Here is a 22,422-nt window from a genome sequence, read left to right on the forward strand (position 1 = left end):
CATTAATGTATCCCACTTTCTGTGATGCTACCAACTGTTAATGATCACTGCCTAAATCTATTAATTCATTAGAAGTCATAAAATGGTAAAACTATAATTCTATCATATTTTTTCTTCCTTTATTATCTAAGACATAGACATAATGAAAAAAAAATCCTTCATCAATTTTTAGCTATCCTGAAGTACAATTCATATAATTTTTAAAAATCTTATTGATTTCTATTACATTTGGCTCATGGATACTTACTGCAGACATTTGATTATACAAAGACCTATACATGATAGAATGGCTGCTAATTCTGTAACAAAAGTAGTTTATGACAACTAGAGTATCCTATTTGCCATTTGGATATGGTCTCATATGACTGCAGTGTGTGGAAGTGAACTGAAAAGTGAGGGATGGAGAACAACTAAACACCAACTTTGGAGCCCCAATAACCAGGAACCCAGGTGCCTGATAGTTGGAAAGACATTCAACAGGACAATGGTCTGTCATAATACAGACAATAAAGGGAAGCCAGACAAATATCGGGGCTATCTGTAATGCAGGCAACAAAGAGACAAAAAGAATCTTTCCTAAGCAAGAAAAGGGTTAAGAAAAGAGTAAAATGATAAAGGGTTTTGTCACCACATTATAGTACATAATTAGGTAATTAGAAGTATTAAAACAGACAAAGCATTGGGCCCAGATGAAATACTGAAGATGCAAGTATTCAATAAGATGCCCCAGGGGAAAAAGGAAAGCCCTTGGTGAGGGTTTATAATCATGCAATAGGACAAAGAAGCACAGAAGGACTTGAAGGAACAATAACTGTTGTTATGCCCATATTTCAAAAACGGAAAATCAAAACAAGCACTCATCCAAAATTTTTAAATGAGCTGATGAAAACTCCCTAGAATACTATTAACCACCAAAATAACTATAATACCTTACTGTGGTTTATTGTTTTATTAAAGAAAAACTGAACAATCAAGCCAAGACCACAACAAGGAACAATTTGATATGGAATAAAAACAGACATACTGAAAGACACAATTCTTTTTCTTCCTGTGTTCCCTATTTTGGTTGGTAATTTCCATTCTCCCTATTCAACCAAACCTGTTTTCTCTTCTTTGCAGGCACATAGCTGGATTTAATTTCCCAGCTTCCTTTTCAGTTAGCTGTGGTCATGTGACTTGAGTGCTAGCCAATGGAATGAGAGTGGAAATTATGTGGGACCACGAAATACACTCCCCTAACTTCCCCACCGGCAGGCCTCTGTACACATTTCCCCTTCTAGTAGACGGAATGAAAAAGATCATGGGGAAGACCTTGAAAACTCCATTGGGATTGTGCTGCTCTTAAAACTATATCTGCAAATTTTTTAATTCTCACATTTCCCTTCTGAGGTAATGGCATAAAAACAACATAGCTTCTATATGGCTCTTTTTCTTTCTTGGAACGCTTGATCTGAAGAAAGTATCTTCTGAAGGAGGACCGTAAAGCAGCACATTAGAGAGATCCACATGGAGAGGAACCAAAGTGGATACTCCAGCCATAGTCAAGCCATCAAACGTTTGCAGCTCCAGTAACCACGTGACTGCAATCTCATGAAACACTCCTAAGCCAGAATCTCCCAGCTATACTGCTCCCAAACTCCTGATCCACAGCAACCATGACATAATAATTAATTGTTGTTCTAAGCCACCAATTTTGGTTGATTAATTACGTAGCAAAATATAATAGAGGTTTTGATATCTGAAACTGGGGTGCTGTTTCAAAAAAAAAAAACAAAAACCTAAAATATGTGGTAGAAGTGCCTATGGGACTGGATAGAAGACAGAAGGACCTTCAGGAGAGCATCAGTGAGAAATTAAGGCTGTGGGAAAAAGACTATTAACAAAAGACAATCTGCAAAGAGGCTGCCAGTGAGGGCTTAAATGAAAGTGAAGAAAACATTACAGAAAAAAAAATGGAGGAAAGGGGCTCCTTATTATGCAGTGACAGAAAGTCTGGCAATGTGATAGCCTCTAGTTATATGGAACATAGAAAATGAATCTAATAAACTGAGTGATCTAGCTAAGGAGATATCCAGGCAGAGTACTGAAAGTACTGTCTGGTTTATTTGTGTTACTTATAGCAGAATGAAAGAAGAGAAAAAACAAAAGGAATAACTGGTAAACATAAAGGTGCTAGAACTTTCTTGGTTTGAAAATAAAGCTTTTTCTCATTCCCAGCTTCTCAAGTCAGCAAATGATACCGACATTAACACACTGCTTCTGGGCAAAGATCAAATCTAGGACAAAGACAGGCAAGAACTAAAGATGAAATCAAAGGTGTGACTGTAAAAGCCTTTGTTAAGATCTCAGAAAGCTCTAAGATGATGCCACAGAGAACCCTTCAGTCAGACAAAAGGCCCTTAGATTTTTTAGTTTTTATTATTTATTTTTTTAGTGATGGCATAAAATTGAATTTACTAAGTAATCAATGATAGTTACTGGTTGTAATATTGGTGCAGAAAATAGGGTCCAGTCTTATGCTAACATCTTCTTTCTACATGATCCACTTGCTGTGTCATGTGACCCTTTTTAAAAAAAAAAATTATACTTTTAAGTTCCGGGAAACGTGTAGAATGTGCAGGTTTGTTACATTAGGTATACACATGCCATGGTGGTTTGCTGCACACTTCAACCCATCATCTACATTAGGTTTCTCCTAACGCTATCCTTCCCCTAGCCCCCCAACCCCACAACAGGCCCCAGTGTGTGATGTCCTCCTCCCTGTGTCCATGTATTCTCATTGTTTAACTCCCACTTATGGGTGAGAATATGCGGTGTTTGGTTTTCTGTTCCTGTGTTAGTCTGCTGAGAATGATGGTTTCCAGCTTCATCCATGTCCCTGCAAAGGACATGAACTCATCCTTTTTTATGGCTGCATAGTATTCCATGGTGTATATGTGCCACATTTTCTTTATCCAGTCTATCTTTGATGGGCATTTGGGTTGGTTCCAAGTCTTTGCTATTGTGAACAGTGCTGCAATAAACATATGTATGCATGTGTCTTTATAGTAGAATGATTTATAATCCTTTGGGTATGTACCCAGTAATGGGATTGCTGTGTCAAATGGTATTTCTGTTTCTAGATCCTTGAGGAATTGCCACACTGTCTTCCACAGTGGTTGAACTAATTTACACTCCCACCAAAAGCATTCCTGTTTCTCCACATCCTCTCCAGCATCTATTGTTTCCTGACTTTTTAATGATCACCATTCTAACTGGTGTGTGATGGTATCTCACTGTGGTTTTGATTTGCATTTCTCTAATGACCAGTGATGATGAGGTTTTTTTTTTTTTCATATGTTTGTTGGCCGCATAAATGTCTTCCTTTGAGAAATGTCTGTTCATATCCTTCACCCCATTTTTGATGGGGTTGTTTTTTTCTTGTAAATTTGTTTAAGTTCTTTGTAAATATCTGGGAGTACAACTTACAAGGGATGTGAAGGACCTCTTCAAGGAGAACTACAAACCACTGTTCAAGGAAATAAGAGAGGACACAAACAAATGGAAAAACATTCCATACTCATGGATAGAAAGAATCAATATCATGAAAATGGCCATACTGCCCAAAGTAATTTACAGATTCAATGCTATTTCCATCAACCTACCATTAACTATCTTCACAGAATTAGAAAAAAATACTTTAAATTTCATATGGAACCAAGAAAGAGCCCATATATTCATGACAATCCTAAGCAAAAAGAACAAAGCTGGAGGCATCATGCTACCTGACTTCAAACTATACTACAAGGCTACAGTAACCAAAACAGCATGGTACTGGTACCAAAACAGATATACAGAACGATGGAACAGAACAGAGGCCTGAGAAATAACACCACACATCTACAACCACCTGATCTTTGACAAACCTGACAAAAGCAAGCAATGGGGAAAGGACTCCCTATTTAGTAAATGGTGTTGGGGAAACTGGCTAGCTATATGCAGAAAACTGAGCCTGGACCCCTTCCTTACACCTTATACAAAAATTAACTCAAAATGGATTAAAGACTTAAACGTAAGACCTAAAACCATAAAAACCCTAGAAGAAAACCTAGGCAATACCATTCAGGACACAGGCATGGACAAAGACTTCATGACTAATACACCAAAAGCAATGGCAACAAAAGCCAAAATTGACAAATGGGATCTAATTAAACTAAAGAGCTTCTGCACAGCAAAAGAAACTATCATCAGAGTGAACAGGCCTCACAGCTCTAGCAAGTAGAGATCAGGGATCTGCTAGACATCCTACAGTGCGCAAAACAACCTCTGAAAACAAAGAATTGGTCCAAAATGTTAATACTCCCAAGGTTGAGAAACACTGCATTACAATATATAAACCCAGAAGGCAGAAACAGTATCTACTTATTTAGTCTCCATCACTTTTTGAATAAGATTTGAGATACTGATTCATTTATGTTTCTGTCCTGTTTTGCTTCACAAAGTGCTTGCACACTGAAGGTATTTAATAAACATTTCTTGAAGAAGCATTAAATCTAGACAAACAAGATTAACACAAATTATAGAGTAATGGAAAAACAGAAGTCCCAGGTACCATTTCCATTTTGGCCTTAACAAGTTATATTTGTTTATTCATGTCATAGTCTTTCTGAGCTTCAACTTTTCACCTTTGCAAAATAAAAGGATTTTACTAGATGACTATTAATGACATAAATGCTTACAATGGGTGCCAAGTACTGGGAAATATGAAGCTACAAAACATATAAACTCAAGAAAATCTAGGAGAATAAAAACAGACATCTTACAGATAATTTTAAAAGAAGATAATTACAATAAAATATGCATTATATATTAAAGAACAGAAGAGGCAGTCTTTTCTTTATTTGAATCTTGAACTTCTAAAACAGTGGCTGACACAGTGATCTCTCAAGTAGTATTTGCTCAATGGACAAATATACCTACAAACCTTACAAACAACCAAACCTTTAAGGAAAATTAAGATGACGCAATCGGGCGCTAGTGATATGAAGGCAAAGCAAAAGGAAAGCCTGAACAAGGTTCTGCTTTCTTTAATTTATGTTTTCAGTGAAGAAAAGAATGACATATAGCTTTCATAGTTCATAAACAGGAGGTGAATACAGAATTTTTTAAAGTGAAAAAAAAAAAGGAAGTAGTAATTTATTGTGATGACAATGAGTAGGACTCAGCCCAAGAGGGCAGCAGAAAAATCTCCAAGAGGCTAATAAGGAAGGTGGAGTAAGAAATCACCATAGAGTTGAGAAGATTAAGCAAAAACAAAAAGGAGGGGCGGTTTGGGATGACAGGATATAAGGTTGGGAGAAGGCAGGTGTGGCTGCAGTTCAGGAGATGGGATCTGTCACCATCTAAGTAGAGGTCTTCACCTAAGGTTCTTTCTAGTTCTACAATGCCTGAGTCACTTAACAAGCCCTTTACCCCCCTCCTCCACTCCTCCAAAAACATCGTTCTGTTCCTACCATAATGGTAAAAAATTAGGAAAAAATATAAACGTAGGTAGATACACTGTATATGTACTTTCAGTGCCAGACGAGACTGTGTCGCAAATGGAAATACAGACTTTATTTTGAAGTTTTTCAATAATTAAGAAAAAAATTGAAAAATTAAATACAAAGCATTACCCCTGAAGTACCAAAGCTGCTTCAATTCTAAATCTGCTGAAATGTTCTAAAAAGACTGTGTTACACTACCAAACAGGCTGTGGCCACTGGGAATATTATTTTACTACTCACCAAACTTTACCTTTTAACCTTCTCATAATCAGATAAATCTACAACTATAAATAGTCCTTAAAAATCTGGGCTCATTTAAAACAAAGAAAATCTGAAAAGCAAAAACTCTATTGGTCAGCAGTTCAGAGGGTACCCCTATAACTGTGCTGCCCCTATGTACTACTGCTCCTAAATTCCGAAGATTAGGAGCACCAGGGTGCTAATGAAAGCACTGCAACTATATTTTCATTAAAATACTGAAAAAAATTTAAGTTTTAAAAAATCTCACAAATTAGAATAAATGTATGCTAAGAATTTGCATGCTTAAATGAAACAGAAATGAGAAAAATATACTTTAAAACAGTACAGGAGCAGTACAGGAAAGATACTAAATATACATATGCAATAGTAATTATTTTGCTTTTACCTTAAGTGTCAAATGAGGAAGGACTACAGGCCATTTGACAGAAGCATTATTTTTCATATTCCTGAAAATCTGTTTTCCCCCCTCTTTAATATTTAAGAAACACACACAGGTTGCCGACAACTCTTAGAGAGCGGCTTGTGTTGTAGTTTTCACTTTCTCGGCTGTGAACAAGTGCATATGTGAGGGCTGGTCGTGCATGCACAAGCATGTACTTTGCCTGCATTAAATAAAATCACAACACAACACCAAGTACATCCACTCATTCATGTGTGCCTGCAGTCCACCTCGAGGAGACTGAAAATATAAATACAAGCTGCTATTTTGGTGTGATCACAGGAATATGGCAGCTTGTATTTTTTTTTTCTCTTTAACATTTTAACACTGGGCAGATTGTCGGCATTAACACACACCAAAATCAATTCTGCTCTGAAATTGCTTGTAAAATCCTTCTTCCCAGAGGAATTTGTTTTTTATTTCAATAAAAAATGGGCTTGGAGGAAACTGTGTAGGAGATACCGACATTTAGGACATCTTAACTTTGTAAAGTGTGACATCAATGGACCAAATTACTGGGAGTATTTCTTTTTCGAAATAGGAACTGAGAAAGAGGATCTTTAAATTAAAAAAAAAAATCAATAAATTACTCAGTAAAATAACTTTCGAATATGCTTAACATAGAAAAAAATTCAAAACTAATCTAGTTTCCATCCACATACTACAATGTAACATAATAACTACATTTGACCAAAAATTCAGGAAAGATTTACTGTAAAAATTCATGTCATTTTCTAAAGGTGAGAGAAAAGAAATAAAAGTAAATGTTTCACAGAGGCCATATCTAAAAGTTCAACATGAATAAAAAGCAAAATGCAGACATTTACATTATATATTACACAAAAATAAAACAATAATGAATTATCATTCCAATTTTAATATATGTGCTGCTGAGGCGAGCATAATAATGAATTATCTATATAGCACTGTCCAAAGAACTTTCTGTAAGAATGGAAGTATCCTCTATAAGAGTTGTCCAGTACAGTATATACAGTAGCCATTATCAGCTATAGCTACTGTGATGACTAAAATTTTTAATTTTATTTAAATTTATATTTAAACAGCAACATATGCCTGGTATCTACCAAACAGTACAGCACATATCTATAATTTTTAAAAAAGAATTTAAAGAATTTTTTTTTACTTCCCTAACTGCTCCTTTTCTTTTGCAAGCAATTATTAATGAATCCAGAAAATATCAAATAAGGTGTGTTTTAATTGAGGAGACAAAGTTTGCTTGCAAAATATCAAATTATAAGACTTAAAAAACTGAGAAGACAAAATTTGCTTAAATAGATTATGTTTGAAGCATGGCATACATATACACTATAAACAAAAGGAAACATGAAGATGAGAAAGTTACTTTTTTTTTAAGACAGGATCTCACTCTTTTACCCAGGCTGGAGTGCACTGGCATGACCACAGCTTACTGCAGTCTCAACCTCCTGGGATCAAGAGATCCCCCAACTGCAGCCTGCCAAGTAGATGGGACTACAGGTGTGTGCCACCATGTCTGGCTAATTTCTGTGTTTTCTGTGGAGACGGTTTTGCCATGTTGCCCAGGCTGGTCTCAAATTCCTGGGCTCAAGTGATCCTCCTGCCTTGGCCTCCCAGAGTGCTGGGATTAAAGGCATGAGCCAACACACCTGGCCCAAGAAAGCTGCATCTTTAAAAACTCACCATGGAGATACAAGTAAGAAAAAGAATAATTAAATTATGAATGAGCTACCTAAAATGTTAACTAAAATAACTAGAAATACAAAAGATCAAATATTGAAGATGATAACAGCATATCAATAGGCAATCAGATAAACTTTTAAATATGGTCAAAGTTACAATTATAAAAGTCAGTTAAAGAAATTTAATCATTTAATTCAAGAGAGGGAAAACACATTTGAAGAAAAGATGAGACTATTTGGCAATAGCTTATAAATATGTTAATTTGCAAATGATGTTATAGATGCTGCATATATATTTTTAGAATAGACCTTGATAGACCAAATAACATACTTCTTTGGCATCTAATATGGAAATGATATTTTATCCTGAACTCACTATTTCCACCATTTTAAATAATACTGAATTTCTTTTAATGTTACAGCTTTTGAAACATGGCAACATTTGTTCAGAATAGACAATTCAAGTTCTAAATTAGAATGCTGTAAATGGAAATTCCTTGATTTACCTTTTGATTATCAGTTTTTTCAGTAATAAAAATGGGAATAGTAACAACCTCATTAGGTTAAGACAAAGAACAATTAATTGAAATGATTGCAAAACGCTTTGAGGCAAAAAAGGGTGACATAAAAGAATATTAAAATTGGCTGAAGGGGAAGATAATATTTAATACAGTGACGTATCCAGATCAAATAAATTAAATAATGATGGCAGAATCACAGCTCATGAAATCAAATTATCTTGTTTAAACTCATACTAGAAAGTTGATAATAGTATTTTTTAAAGTGTGCTTATGTCTGTGAAAATTTAAAGATGTTTGAGATAATTACTAAAATTGAACAACACTGATCATCAGTGATAAGATTCACAATCAATGATCATTTATTAAGCATCAACTTGGTGATAACCAGTGAGACAAAAACAAGACTAGGTCCATGCCTTCAAAGGGTTTACTACTAGGTTTGAAAGGTAAGATCTGGGCTAACACAAGAGCTCTTGTACATACTGCTTCTCTTAATGGCACCAATAATTCTGCATTGTAACTTTTTTTTTCCTGTTTTGTCTGTAAGCTTCTTAAGGGTCCATATCACGCCTGGTACACTAAGGAGATCAATATAAATGTATTGAATACACTGACAGATGGACCTAAATAAATAAAAGACCAAACAAAATTAAATAATATTAAAAAGTTATTAAGAAAATTCTATAGAACACAGACTAGGCACAAATGATTTCCAATTGCCAAGACTGGAAAATGTTTCATAAACTTGGGTGGTGAACTCAGGCCTTGAATGGTCAGCTGTTAGGAATCTAACAGGAAGCAGAGGGAAGCAGCATTCCAGCAGAGGAGAGCATGAAAGATTCCAAAACATGGAAAATGGAAAGCACAAAACCTGTTCATTGAATAATGCCAGAAGCACTTGTCTAAAAGGGAACTGGGTATGTATTAGAGAAACTGAGTAAGTCCATTCTTCTTCAGGGCACAGGGAGTCATAGAAAGTTCTGGATTAGGTAAATAGAATGATTATAAATGTGCTTTGAGTAGAGTGATTAGGCTGTTAACACATGGAATGGACTGGAAGTGGAAAAACACTAGATCCCAAGAAAACAATTAAACAAGTAAGTGACTGTGGGCAGGAGGTAAAAAGGATCTGCAACAGAGCAGTAAAAATGGAACAGAAACTTATGAATGTGAGAAAACTACACATAATGATCCCCTAATTTGTATTTTGAAACATAAAATACATATCCCCAACCCATCTACCTACTCCTGTCTTTATTACTACATTTTTAGTCTAATAAATCGCTAACATTACCTAACTTGAAATACTCCAATAGACTCCTAGTTGCTTTTCCAGCTTCCATTCTTACATCCACCTTTGCCCCACTGCACAGCAGCCATAATTATCTTTGTAGGTATCATGCCACTGCTCAATGTCCTCCAAAAGCTTCCTATTGCAATCAGAATAAATCCTTACTTTTTACTGTGGTCTACAAGACTGTCTGGCCTTTGCTCTCCTCTCAGATTTCCTTCTCTAAAGCACTTGCTCTAGCCGAACTGACTTCGTTTTGCTCCTCTAAACACTGAGCTCATTTTCATTGAGAAACTAACCTTGCCCTAGCTACTCCCTCTGTCTACATGTTCTTGCCCTAGTTCTTCACATGTCTGGCCTTTAAATTTTTTCACATCTCAGCTCAAATGTCATCTTCTCAAAGATGTCTTCTCCAATCACTATTCCTAAAGTAGCCATCCCACTGGCTACTCTCCTTCCAGCTATCTAGTTACTCTGCCTTATTTCTTCAGAAAAATGATCACCCTCTGTAATTATTCTCTTTATCTATACATGCTTATTGTCTCACCACTCTCCCTGACACCACACTAAAATATACAACCTGTGATGGCAGCACCCTATCTGTGTTATTCACCACTCCACTCTGTCCCCCACAGTGCAAAGGGCAATTATGGAACATAGCGATGCTCCATAAATATACATTTTTTAAAAAATTCTTATCACAAAGCTAGTAAACAAGTAACACTTTATAACCTTATCTGGGCTGTACTTCTTTTATATTATTAGGAAATTCCTCATAGATTGAAATGAAAAACATATATTTTAGATCATATAGTACCTTATAAAGATGTAAAGTAAATTTATACAAGCTATTCAGCTTTTACAATTAAATAATTTGGTGGACTTAAAATAAGACTGACCGCCTTACCTCACAAGCTAAGTATTTGCCAGAAAATTTATATAGAAATGACAAGGAGACTTAATCTAAATGTGGAGAGAGCCATGGGAGAGTCTTCAAGAGAATAAGATATGGAACCCTCCTGTGATGGTTAATATTGAGTGTCAACTTGATTGGATTGAGGGATGCAAAGTATTGTTCCTGGGTGTGTCTGTGAGGGTGTTGCCAAAGGAGATTAAAATTTGAGTCAGTGGACTCAGAGAGGCAGCCCCATCCTCACTCTGGATGGGCACCATCTAATCAGCTGCCAGTGTGGCTAGAATAAAGCAGGCAGAAGAAGGTGGAAAGAGCAGGCTTGCTGAATCTTCCAGCCTTCATCTTTCTCCCATGGTGGATGCTTCCTGCCCTCGAACATCAGACTCCAAGTTCTTCAGGTTTTGGACTCTTGGACTTACACCAGCAGTTTGCCAGGGGTTCTTGGGGCCTTCAGCCATAGACTGAAGGCTGCACTGTCGGCTTCCCTACTTTTAAGGTGTTGGGACTCGGACTGGCTTCCTTGCTTGTCAGCTTGCAGACGGCCTATTGTGGGACTTCACCATGATCATGTGAGTCACTACTCCTTAATAAACTCCCCTTTATATATACATCTATCCTAACAGTTCTGTCCCTCTAGAGAACGCTAATACATTTCCCTACTATTCTATCAACTATAGGGCCTTCTAGCTACCTTCTTTGGGTCACTGGTTTGCCATTTTAATTAAAATAAACTAGTAGAGATACATTTTAAGAAAAACACTGTATGTGTGTGTACATACACACACACATACATATGTATGTGTATAATATACATATATATGTATGTGTATAATATACATATATATGTATGTGTATAATATACATATATATGTATGTGTATAATATACATATGTATATGTATATGTATATATGTATCTGTGTATATATCTTGCATTTTTGTAAGAAAAAAACAGAAAATATAGAAGTTTTCAAGAACTAACACTTTCTTACATAACAAAGCAGAAATGTTCGAACTAAGTAACTAAAATGATGAAAAAATTCCCAGTATCACTGCCTGTTTGGTGTGGCTATCAGAGGTTTATTTTCCCCCTTTCTTGTTTGCTATTTCTTTAAGTCAATCTGGCCCCCATGGCCTCTGACTCTGTGACTTGGCACCAGCGCTGTGGCCCCTTCATTTACATTTGATAACTGTAGAGAGATTAATTATAATCCTGCTCATTAGACAGATCAATCTGAAGTTGGCAAGTTTTTAAATATAACTACCTAGCATTTTTAAAAAGGGATGCCTTTACAGTTTAGTTAACAATATATACTGCACATTTTGTTTTTAAAAGGCCTGTTTACTACCACTGATTAACTATATACTTACTGAGGAAATTCCTTCTTTTGTTTTATTCAAATATTTACCGAGTACCAGGACTCCTGTGTGCTAATACAATGGTGCTCTACTTTCTGCACCTATATACTAGGGAGACCAAGCACTATCACCCATACCTCTGAGAGTAGCTTCCCTAACTGGGTTACTCCTGAGTTAACTGGATAACTCAAGCTAACCAAAATCATCCCAAACTTTCCACCCCATACCCTATTACCACTGCCAATTACCTGTGGTTTCATTTACTCTAAACCTGTGATTCCTCTGAATTATTTTCATTTTAAAGAAATTGTTAAATATGTACTACAAACTTAGTAGTAGTTCATGTCATCTCATTATTCAGTATTTATAACTTGCAAAGAAATGAGTATCAGAGAGCGAGAGGCCTTGACATTATAACAGATTTAGCAGGAATTGAACTAGGAGTGGAGCACAAAGGCAAAGCTGCAGAAGTACTTGGAGGAAGCCACCAGAGCTACTCACGATTCTGCACATACCTGGCTAATCCCAGATCCTAAGGATTACATTAAGTTTACTAACATTTACATAATGATTTATAGTTTAAAGTATAAACTTATCTAATTTACTATTCTGACAGATATTAATTAATCCTCAAATATCATAAGAGATGGTTACTATTACCCCCATTTAACACAAGAGGAAACTGAGAGGGAAAGATGTTGAAGTAATTTTCCCACAATTACAGCATCCGTTAGTTACGACTCTATGATCTTCTGACACAAATTCCATTTACTCCTCACCCTATGACTCAGTCGAATATATCAAAGTTATGGACATTATGCTAAGTAACAAATTACCCTTTTACATAGTAAATACTGAGTAGATTGAGAGAAGAAATTGTTTGCAAACCTGAATAGCTTCAAGAAGAAGAGAAGTGAGGATAAGAATAACAGTTGTAATTTAACAAGTTTTAACAAGTAACTTGGTTAGAAAGGGATTCAAAATGCATAAAGCAAGGGATAAATTTTTCTGGCAACAAGACTATACAATATAACCTTAATATGACTTCAAATAATTGTTGGAACTTGATAAAACTAATTAAATATTATTGAAGATTATCAATATTATAAATGTAATTTACTTTTAAAAAGGGAACATAGAAATCTGTATCATTAGAGTAGAAAACAATCCTTATTATCACAATTTGTCAAAACAAGTTTGTTATAAACACAACTAGAATACTGCATTCAATTAAGTTGACTCTGCAGATTTTGTGTTTTGTTAAAATTAGAAAGAGATAACAACAATTTGAATTATTGAAAGTAACATGTAAATAGTTCTACATACGTTCTTTTGACATCTTGTTCAATCATTGATCGAAGTTCTTTATCTTGGAAGAATTTGTTCCAAAGACTCTGAAATAAGGAAAACAATCTATTATATAGTCTCACACCTTTGTTTTACTTTTAGTGATTTCAATTTAATAATGTAAATGGTTAAAATTTATTCTTCTCTGAGATCATTTCACATTGCAGATAGAAAACCTGAGACTGGGGTAATTTTTATTAAAATCTAATTTAATCTCAGAAACACATCTTTATTCTAACATCAATTTTTCCAGTTTGATATTATCATATAAAGTCAGCCCTCCTCATCTGCAGGTTCCACAACAAAAATCCAACCAACTGTGGATCAAAAATATTGGGAAAAAATTAAAAATAGCAATACAACAATAAAAAAATACAAATCAGAAAAACAGCACATTATAACAACTTTATTTAGCATTTACAATCTATTAGGTATTATAAGTAATCTAGAGATTATTTAAAGTATACGGGAGGATGTACACAGGTTATATGGAAATACTTATGCCATTTTATATAAGAAACTTGATCATCTGCAGATTGTAGTGCCCATGAGGGGCCTGGAACCAATCCCCTGTGAATAATGAGAAACTAGTGTATATTCTCCAAATTTTTATTATCTATATAAAGTGAACAATACTTTTCACTGCCATATGCTACTGCTACTACCCCTGTAACAACAGAAAGGTGCTTGGATTACAGCAGGACTCATGGGCCAACTGTCCGCAGCTTGAACCTGACCTGAATTCCCAATGCACTAAGAAAGATGGGTTAAGTTTTTCTACAGAACTTGGTTTTATAATCCAGTAGGTTTTTATGTACATTTTAAAATGTGAATTTAAGGGAAAGTTTTTAAAAATTACTTAATATTTTATGTTCTTATACCGAAGAGTCTATAAATACTTACGTATTGGGAAAGAGAAATGCTAACACTATGTATTAAATGGAAAAAATGTGCTTTTAGGTAAATAGGCAAAAATTAGAGCACTCATACTTTTAAAGTTACATAATATCTTTAAAGTAGTAATCCTTGTCTTCACTGGAATATGAATAGAAGTAGACCTGATTTTTTAAAAACTTCTTCATAGACTCACTACAAAGGGTTACTTCTTTCTTCCTGCGAGTTAGTCCTACTAAGTGAGCCCTTCTTTATTTTCACGACGAAGGGAGGCTTTCCTTAGCTACCCAATTCCCCACTGCAACCCTGATAAAAGTTCTATTCTCATCTTTATGCTCTTATATTTTACCCTTAGTTCTTACAGAATCCCGAGATTTCTTGGTACTGCCATTCCACAGAAATAGATCATAAATTTTCTACAACACAGTATATATATGTAATGTAAAATCATTTCTACCAGGTTTTAGGTGGTACTGTATGTGGAATAAAGAAAACAGTTAGCATGAAATATATTGCTTTCATGGTGACTGGCAACCAGTCATATAAACATATTCTTAGCAGCAAAAGAGGTTAAGACATGAACAAAGACGAACTTTACCCCTTCATCCTGTGAAAGAGGATTATTGATCATCAAATCTTGTTGGCCAACAACCTTCCTCGGGTTGGTAATATGCTAGTAAAGAAAGAGAAAACACACACACAAGGATCAGAGGCTACTGGACTTTAAAGTGTACATAAGAAAACAATTACATTAATTAAATATACTATTTACTTACTATTTCTTTAATGTTGCTATACCATGCTCTTAATTCTTCAATTCTACTTATCCATTGACTTTTGTCTTGAGGAAGAACACAAAGAAATAGCTGTCAAGAAAAACAGAAGAAACTTTTGTAAAAATCTTAAGATATAAAATGTGAAACTATGCCAAACTGAACCACCTGAACATTGAAAGACATAATATTCATGATATTTCATATTTATATCATCATTTCAATTCCTACCAATTTCTGTTTGGAGATATTTAAGAAATATATAATCAGAAAATTCAAAAAGTGAACAAAGGCCAAAAAGCAAGATAACAAAAGCTACACCACAAAATAGGATCAAGCTCCCCTTCAGATTTACATTAAAAAGGAAGAAAAATTCATTGAGGTTCAAATATAATTCACATTTTACATTCTAGTCTTAATGGGAGTGGTAAGGGGGTTATTAGGGAGCACAAAGTCTGATTAGTAATTGCTACATTTAAGGTTTTGTTTTAAAACAAGCTGGTAAAAGTTAGTGAACAACAGTCTCACTGAGGGCATAGCCTGAAACATGAAAGCATTCCTTTTACAGAAAAAAAATGTAATTTAAAGCTGGCAGTCAGCTTATGAAAATAACAAACAATCTTAAAATGACAAATTTGATTTAATTTAGTTTAATACAATATTAAAATAAATTTGGATTTAGATTTATTTTTAACAAATGAAAGATAGTAAAAGTTAAACAACAGGGAATGGGGGTGGGGCACAAACACTTGTATACAAATATTCTAGCAGCAGGTCTCCTGCCTTTAATGCCTGCATCTAAAAGAAGAAAAGTGTATTTTAATTATTAAATCTAAATTATTGAACCTAAAACTGTCTAATACACTATGTGTTTTTGTCTTTACTTGCACAGACTCAGTATGCTTAATTTATGCAGATAACCCTAAAAACTTATGATAGAATTCATTCTAGAAATGAGTCTAAACCTAAATAAATTCATGTTTAGAAAACAAAAACAAACAATATTTCAAAGCAATTAAAAAGACAACTATAGATTATTATTACTAGTTTTGGTAATCAGTGGTCCTTTTCCTCTAAAGGAGAGTCATCCAATTTCCTTCCACTTCTTGCCACCCCTCACTACTAAAAGAAATGTGAAAAATATTTTCCAGCTGCCATTTATGAAGAAAAAAGGGAAGATAACTAAATGATGGCTTGATATAATAGGAACCTAAAAGTTAACCCCCGACCACTGCCTTTTCTTGCAAATCTTCAAGAATTTCTGCAAGAGCCTCTGGGGAGTGTAAAAGTGTTGCTCTGAATTTGGCACCATCAAAACAGTTGAAAAGATAGTTTTTTTATATGACTCTTTTACCGTTATCACTTACTCAGGACTAAGGTAGTTCAAACTTACTAGTAAATGTCCTATGAAAGATAAACATAGATGGTCAAAATAATGGGAGTGAAGTCTCTTGGAAAATTCAGTGATCCCCTGCATGGCTAATCTTCCAGGGCATCAGGTAATGTGTTGATATATTGCAACCAGAAACTGTAAATAAATATTTTCTTCTTACCTTCCAGCAAATGCTGCGGAACCTGCTGCTTCTCAGCTGCCCATTAATCCCCTTCTGCCTTATTGTTGCCAAGTAATTGTTGTTTACAAATAGTTCTTCCCATTCTTTCCTATATGAAAGAAACCAAAGCATGAGAATCCTTTTGTTAAAATTCCTCTGCTTGGAGAGAAGTTCTACAGGAAATTAATTTTAAGTAAGTCTAAAAAATGCAACTTTTAAAACATATATATTTAGTTGTGTACTGTTTCTGAACGCATGGCTGTCTTTTTGGACACAGTTCTTCCGTAGATTTAATGAATATGTAGATAGCTATAATTACGCCAGCTACTGAAATTCATAATGTCTATGGAGGCTATTCCATTTCCTCTAAAATGCTGATAGTACAGTTCAGTGAGTAAACAAGAAAAAAATGAATAATATATGACTGTTTTAGCCAATGACAAAAACATACCTGCTCCAAAAATATGCAACAAAGAAGTGTAATGTTGATTATATTAGCTTCTCATGTGAAATACCTCTTTAAATGAACCAATTTCTCTTTAATGTCAGGCTGGACAGTAAAGTATAATAAAAGACTACTTTAACCATTAGTGCTGCTTACTACTGAAATTGCAACTCCTTTCTACATGATCAGTTTTAAAATTTTAACAGGTGTGGGCAAATTTGAAAAAAACATCAAAAAATTAAAAAGCCTCACTGTAAAAACTGTTAAAGGCAAGCTTGAGTACCTTGCAGTACCTATGGCTGAGTAGATAAACAACTGAAATATACCTCCCAGGCATGCAGACACCAGGGGCCTAACACCTGTGCCTCATTAATATACAAGTAAATCTGCTCTACTGGGAAACAATTGGAAATTAATTGTCCCAAACCATTTACTGAGTTTGAATAAAGGAATTAGACCTATATTCCCTGCATCTTGCACCAAACTAAACATTAAGAATCACTTGAGTAGAGGCTACTGAGATTAGCTTTATGAAATTTCTCCCAAATTCCATCATATCACAATAAAATTTACATATAACTTAACATTTATTATCAAAGCTGAAACCCTGACGGCAATATCTTAAGAGACTTCTGAAAAAGAAAGCCACTAAAACCCTCAAATCATTCTTCCGTTACACACACGTGCGGTTGTCACTGGCCAGACCCTACTCATTTTGAGAAAGGATAATCTTGCATACTATGCCTAGAGTAATGAACTGTACACAAAAATTTCAAAACTTGACCATGGGACAAAATGCATCCTCTCCAGAAAAGAAGTTCCAGAAGAGTGACCAAAGACAATGACACATTCCGTACTGCCACCAGCAGAACTTCCAGCTTTAACCCAGTAGCGTTGTGATCCTCAAACACAACAAGCCTTCTGCCAATAGTGGTTTCTGGCTAAGATTGCTAAATGAGACACACATTCCAGCCCATGCTGGAAGAAATGCATTTCTATCACCACTCCACAAAAATTTCTTATTCTCATCACTCTATTAGTTTAAAAAATTTGGCTTTACTTTAATTTGTACTATTAGTGAACTAAAAATTGTTCATGCTTTTGGGTCATTTTACTGCTTCCTTTGTAAAACCTGCTTTTTGCCCTTTGCCCGTTTTAAGCAGTACAGGATAGTGGTTAAGAGAATGGACATGAGAGGCACATGCTTGGGATCAGAAAGACAGCTGTGCAGTAAGGAAAGCTACACAGCTCACTAGTTACTTACTAGATGTGCAAGCATGGGCAAATTTCTTAACCTCTCTGTGCCTCAGTTTCCTCATCTGTAAAATGGAGTAATAACAGAATCTACTTAAAGGAATTATGAGAATTTCAAAAATACATGAAAAGCCCTCAGAAGACTATCCAACACACACATACACACACACACACACACACACACACACTTTTTTAAAAAGAGACAAGGTCTCACTTGGTCATCAGGATGGAGTACAGTGATGCAACCACAGCTCACTTTAGCCTTGAACTCCTTGGGCTCAATCAGTCCTCCCACCTCAGCCTCCACTGTAGCTGAGGCTACTCAGGAGGGACCACAGGCACACACCATCACACCTGGCTAATTTTGTAACTTTTTGTAGAGACTGGGTATTCCTATGTTGCCCAGATTGGTCTACAAAGGGCCTCAGGTGATTCTCCCTCCTCAGCCTCCCAAAGTGCTGGAATTACAGGTATGAGACAGTGTGCCCAAGTCCTATACTTTTAAAAATTAATATTTTTGTTAATAATACTGCTTTTTAGTGTGCCTTATTATTGATTAAAGAGAAAAGTTTTTCATACATTAAAGACATCATGCCTTCATCAGCCAATTTTTTAACCCAATTGTCTTAATTTTCAATACATTGAAGCTTTTTAAATTTGTGTATAATTAAGATCTAATATTATTTTCTCTTATTGATCCTTCCATTGTTTTCTCTTGCTTAAGTAATTCTTAGCCACTCCAACATCAAACAAATATTCACTGAAATATTGTGGGGCTTTTTTCCCCATTTTAATCCATTTTTATTACCTAAAATATTCTAAATATGTCCTATTTCCACGTAGTTACACATATATACTGATATCTCATAATGTTCAAATTTATTGTCTAGTTTTTAGCAATATTCAAAGATGAGATTAGCAATCAGTACATTACAGGAGTAGAGGCATACCTCATTTTATGTCACTTCATTTTACTGCACTTCACAGGTACTGCATTTTAATAAATTGAAGGTTTGTGGCAACCTTGCATTGAGCAAGTCTATCAGCATGTGCTCACTTCATGTCTCTTGTGACATATTTTGATAATCTTCACAATATTTCCAACTCTTTCATTATATCTGTTATGGGGATATGTGATCAGTGATCTTTGATGTTACTATTGTAACTGTTATGAAGCAAAATGAACCACAACCATATAAGACAGCGAACTTACTGATAAATGTTGTATGTGTTCTGGCCATACCACTAAACAGTCCCTTGTCTCTCTCCCTCTCCTTGGACCTCCCTAATTAATAATGCTACAATGGCCTCGTACTGTTCGAGTGAAAAGAAGAGTCATAGGTCTCTTAATTTAAATCAAAACCTACAAATGATTAAGCTTAGTGAGGAAGGTACATCTAAAGCCAAGTTAGACCAAAAGCTTGGTCTCTTGCGCTAAACAGGTAGCCCAGTGGTGAATGCAGAAAAAAAAAAGTTCTTGAAGGAACTCAAAAGTGCTACTCCAGTGAACTCATGAATGATGAGAAAGCAAAACAGTCTTACCGCTGATACAGAGAAAGTTTGAATGGTCTGGATAGAAAATCAAACCAGCCACAACATTCCCTTAAGCCAAAACCTAATCCGGAGCAAAGCCCTAACTCTCTTCAATTCTGTGAAAGCTGAGAAAGGTGAGGAAGCTGCCAAAGAAAAGTTGGAAGGTAGCAGAGGTTGGTTCACGAAGTTTAAGAAAAGAAGCCATCTCCATAACATAAAATTGCAAAGTGAAGCAGAAAGTGCTGATTGAGAAGCTGCAGTAAGTTACACAGAAGATCAAGCCAAGATAACTGCTGAAGGTAGCTACAATAAACAATAGATATTCAATGTAGACATAACAACCTTCTATTGAAGGAGGATGCCATCTAGGACTTTCATAGCTAGGGACGAGAAGGCAAGGCCTGGTTTCAGAGCTTCAAAGGACAGGCTGTTCTCTTGTTACAGGATAATGCAGCTGGTGACTAAACTGAAGCCAATCTTTAACCATTCTGAAAGTCCTAGAGACCTTAAGAATTATGCCAAATCTACTCTCCTTGTGCCCTATAAATGGAATAACAAAGCCTGGATGATAGCATACCTGTTTGCAACATGGTTTACAGAATATTTTAAGCCCATTTTTGGAAACTATTGCTCAGGAAAAAAAAGATTCCTTTCAAAATATTATTGTTCACTGACAATACACCTCATCACCCAAGAGCTCTGATGGATATGTACAAAGAGATTAATGTTGTGTCCATGTCTGCTAACACAACATCCATTCTGCGGCCCATGAAGTGGGGAGTCATTTCTAATTTCAAGTTTTATTATTTAAGAAATACATTTCATAGGCTACAGCTGCCATATGATAGTGATTTCTCTGACAGATCTGGGCAAAGTAAATTCAAAATCTTCTGGTAAGGATTCACCATTCTAGATGTCGTTAAGAACATTAGAGATTCATGGTGGAAAGTCAGAATAGCAACATGAACAAGAGTTTTTAAAAGGTGATTCCAATCCTCATGGATGACTTGGAGGGGTTTCAAGACTTCAGTGGAAGAAGTAACTAGATGGGGAAAAATAACAAGAAAACTAGAATTAGAAGTGGAACCTGAAGATGTGACTTAACTGCTATAATCTCATAATAAAACTTAAGTTAGAAGTTGCTTCTTATGAATCAACAAAGAAAGTAGTTTCTTGAGATGGAATCTACTGCTGGTGAAGGTGCTGTGAATATTGTTAAAATGATATCAAAGAATTTAGAATATTTAATAAACTAAGTGAGAAAGCAGCTGCAGGGTTTGAGAAGACTGAGTCCAATTTTGAAACAAGTTCTACTCTGGGTAAGATGCTGCCAAACAGAATCTCATGCTACAGAGAAATCTTTATTGAAAAGAAGAGTCAATCTATGTGGCATACTTCACTGTTGTGTTTTTTTAAGGAATTGCCACAGTTACCCCCAACCTTCAGCAACCACCACCCTAACTAGTGGGAAGCCACAACAAGGCAAGACCCTCTACCAGCAAAAAGATTAAGAACTGCTGAAGGCTCAGATGATCCTTGGCATTTTTTTTTTTTGCAATAAGGTATTTTTAATTAAGGTTTATATATTTTTTAGATATATGCTATTGCATACTTAATAGATGACAGTGTAGTGTAATCATAACTTTTACATGTACTAGAAAACAAAAAATATCACGTGACTCACTTTATTCCAATAGTTGCTTTACTGCAGTTGTTTGGAACTGAATCCGCAATATCTGTAGGGTATGTACACACATCTCAAAAACCATAAATATATTTAAATAGCTTGTAGTCTGTGAACAACAAGCACAGATCTCAAATGTGCAATGTTTTGAACCCAAAAGGAATCACAATTTGTGAGACACCATGCAGTTCTGTGGACTGAAAACACAAAGTATTCCAGATAAGAGAGGGAAGTATGAAGCAATGACTCCTCCAGTCTTTTCCAAAATCAGCTCCTATTCACAAGTACTAAGAAATTGTAAAAGTACAGGCACAGCTGGTGGCTAGATTCATTGCCATCTTGTCAAGTTAAGCAGGCTTTTAAGGTCAAGTTACATACTACTTATGTAATGAAGCATAATTATTTGTTAGCTTAAATAAGACCCTGTACCTTGATTACGGTGTTGGTACAGGGAAAAGAAGACTGAGGCATGTGAATTGGAAACATTATCTCTGAAATTTACAATCATTTAAATTTATTCATGGGTACTTACAGTTCTAATTAAGGCATAACATCTCAAACTGATGAACGGCTCTAACAACAGAGGAGCATAAAGGCCACAAAATAATATATTAATTGTCTTTCGTTTCTATTGAATAGTGTTTCATCAATAAACTGTAACACAGAGTAAATATAAACATTTATTAAGTGCCTACTATGTGCTTAGCACTCACAGGCATATTTTTTAAAATATACAAAGTTAAAGAGTGGACAGATGGATGTGTAAACCAATAATAAAATGATTACTGCAAAGCACTCTGGTAGTACAGAGGGGAAAGAAATGGTTTGATACTTCAAAATTAAAACTTAGGATATAAAATAACAGTAGCACCATAGCCACTGAAATACTACTGCAAAGAATTGAGTAGAAATGATTACTGCAAAGCCCTCTGGTAGTACAGAGGGGAAAGAAA

General features: G+C 35.3%; 1 protein-coding gene across 25 annotated transcripts in view; it reads right to left on the reverse strand.

Annotated features, from left to right (window-relative positions):
- Positions 1-22,422, reverse strand: part of TBC1D5 (TBC1 domain family member 5) — a 595,437-nt gene that overhangs the window by 233,184 nt on the left and 339,831 nt on the right. For all 25 annotated transcript variants that reach the window (XM_063602211.1, XM_063602210.1, XM_055109554.2 and 22 more), the window contains 4 exons: positions 16,554-16,662; positions 15,004-15,093; positions 14,826-14,900; positions 13,313-13,380 (listed from right to left, as the gene is read on the reverse strand). In XM_063602211.1, the coding sequence (XP_063458281.1) occupies positions 13,313-13,380; positions 14,826-14,900; positions 15,004-15,093; positions 16,554-16,662 (342 nt within the window). The remainder of the gene's footprint in view (positions 1-13,312; positions 13,381-14,825; positions 14,901-15,003; positions 15,094-16,553; positions 16,663-22,422) is intronic.

Source organism: Pan paniscus, chromosome 2 (assembly GCF_029289425.2).
Source record: "Pan paniscus chromosome 2, NHGRI_mPanPan1-v2.0_pri, whole genome shotgun sequence".
In the NCBI taxonomy this organism is placed as follows: domain Eukaryota; kingdom Metazoa; phylum Chordata; class Mammalia; order Primates; family Hominidae; genus Pan; species Pan paniscus.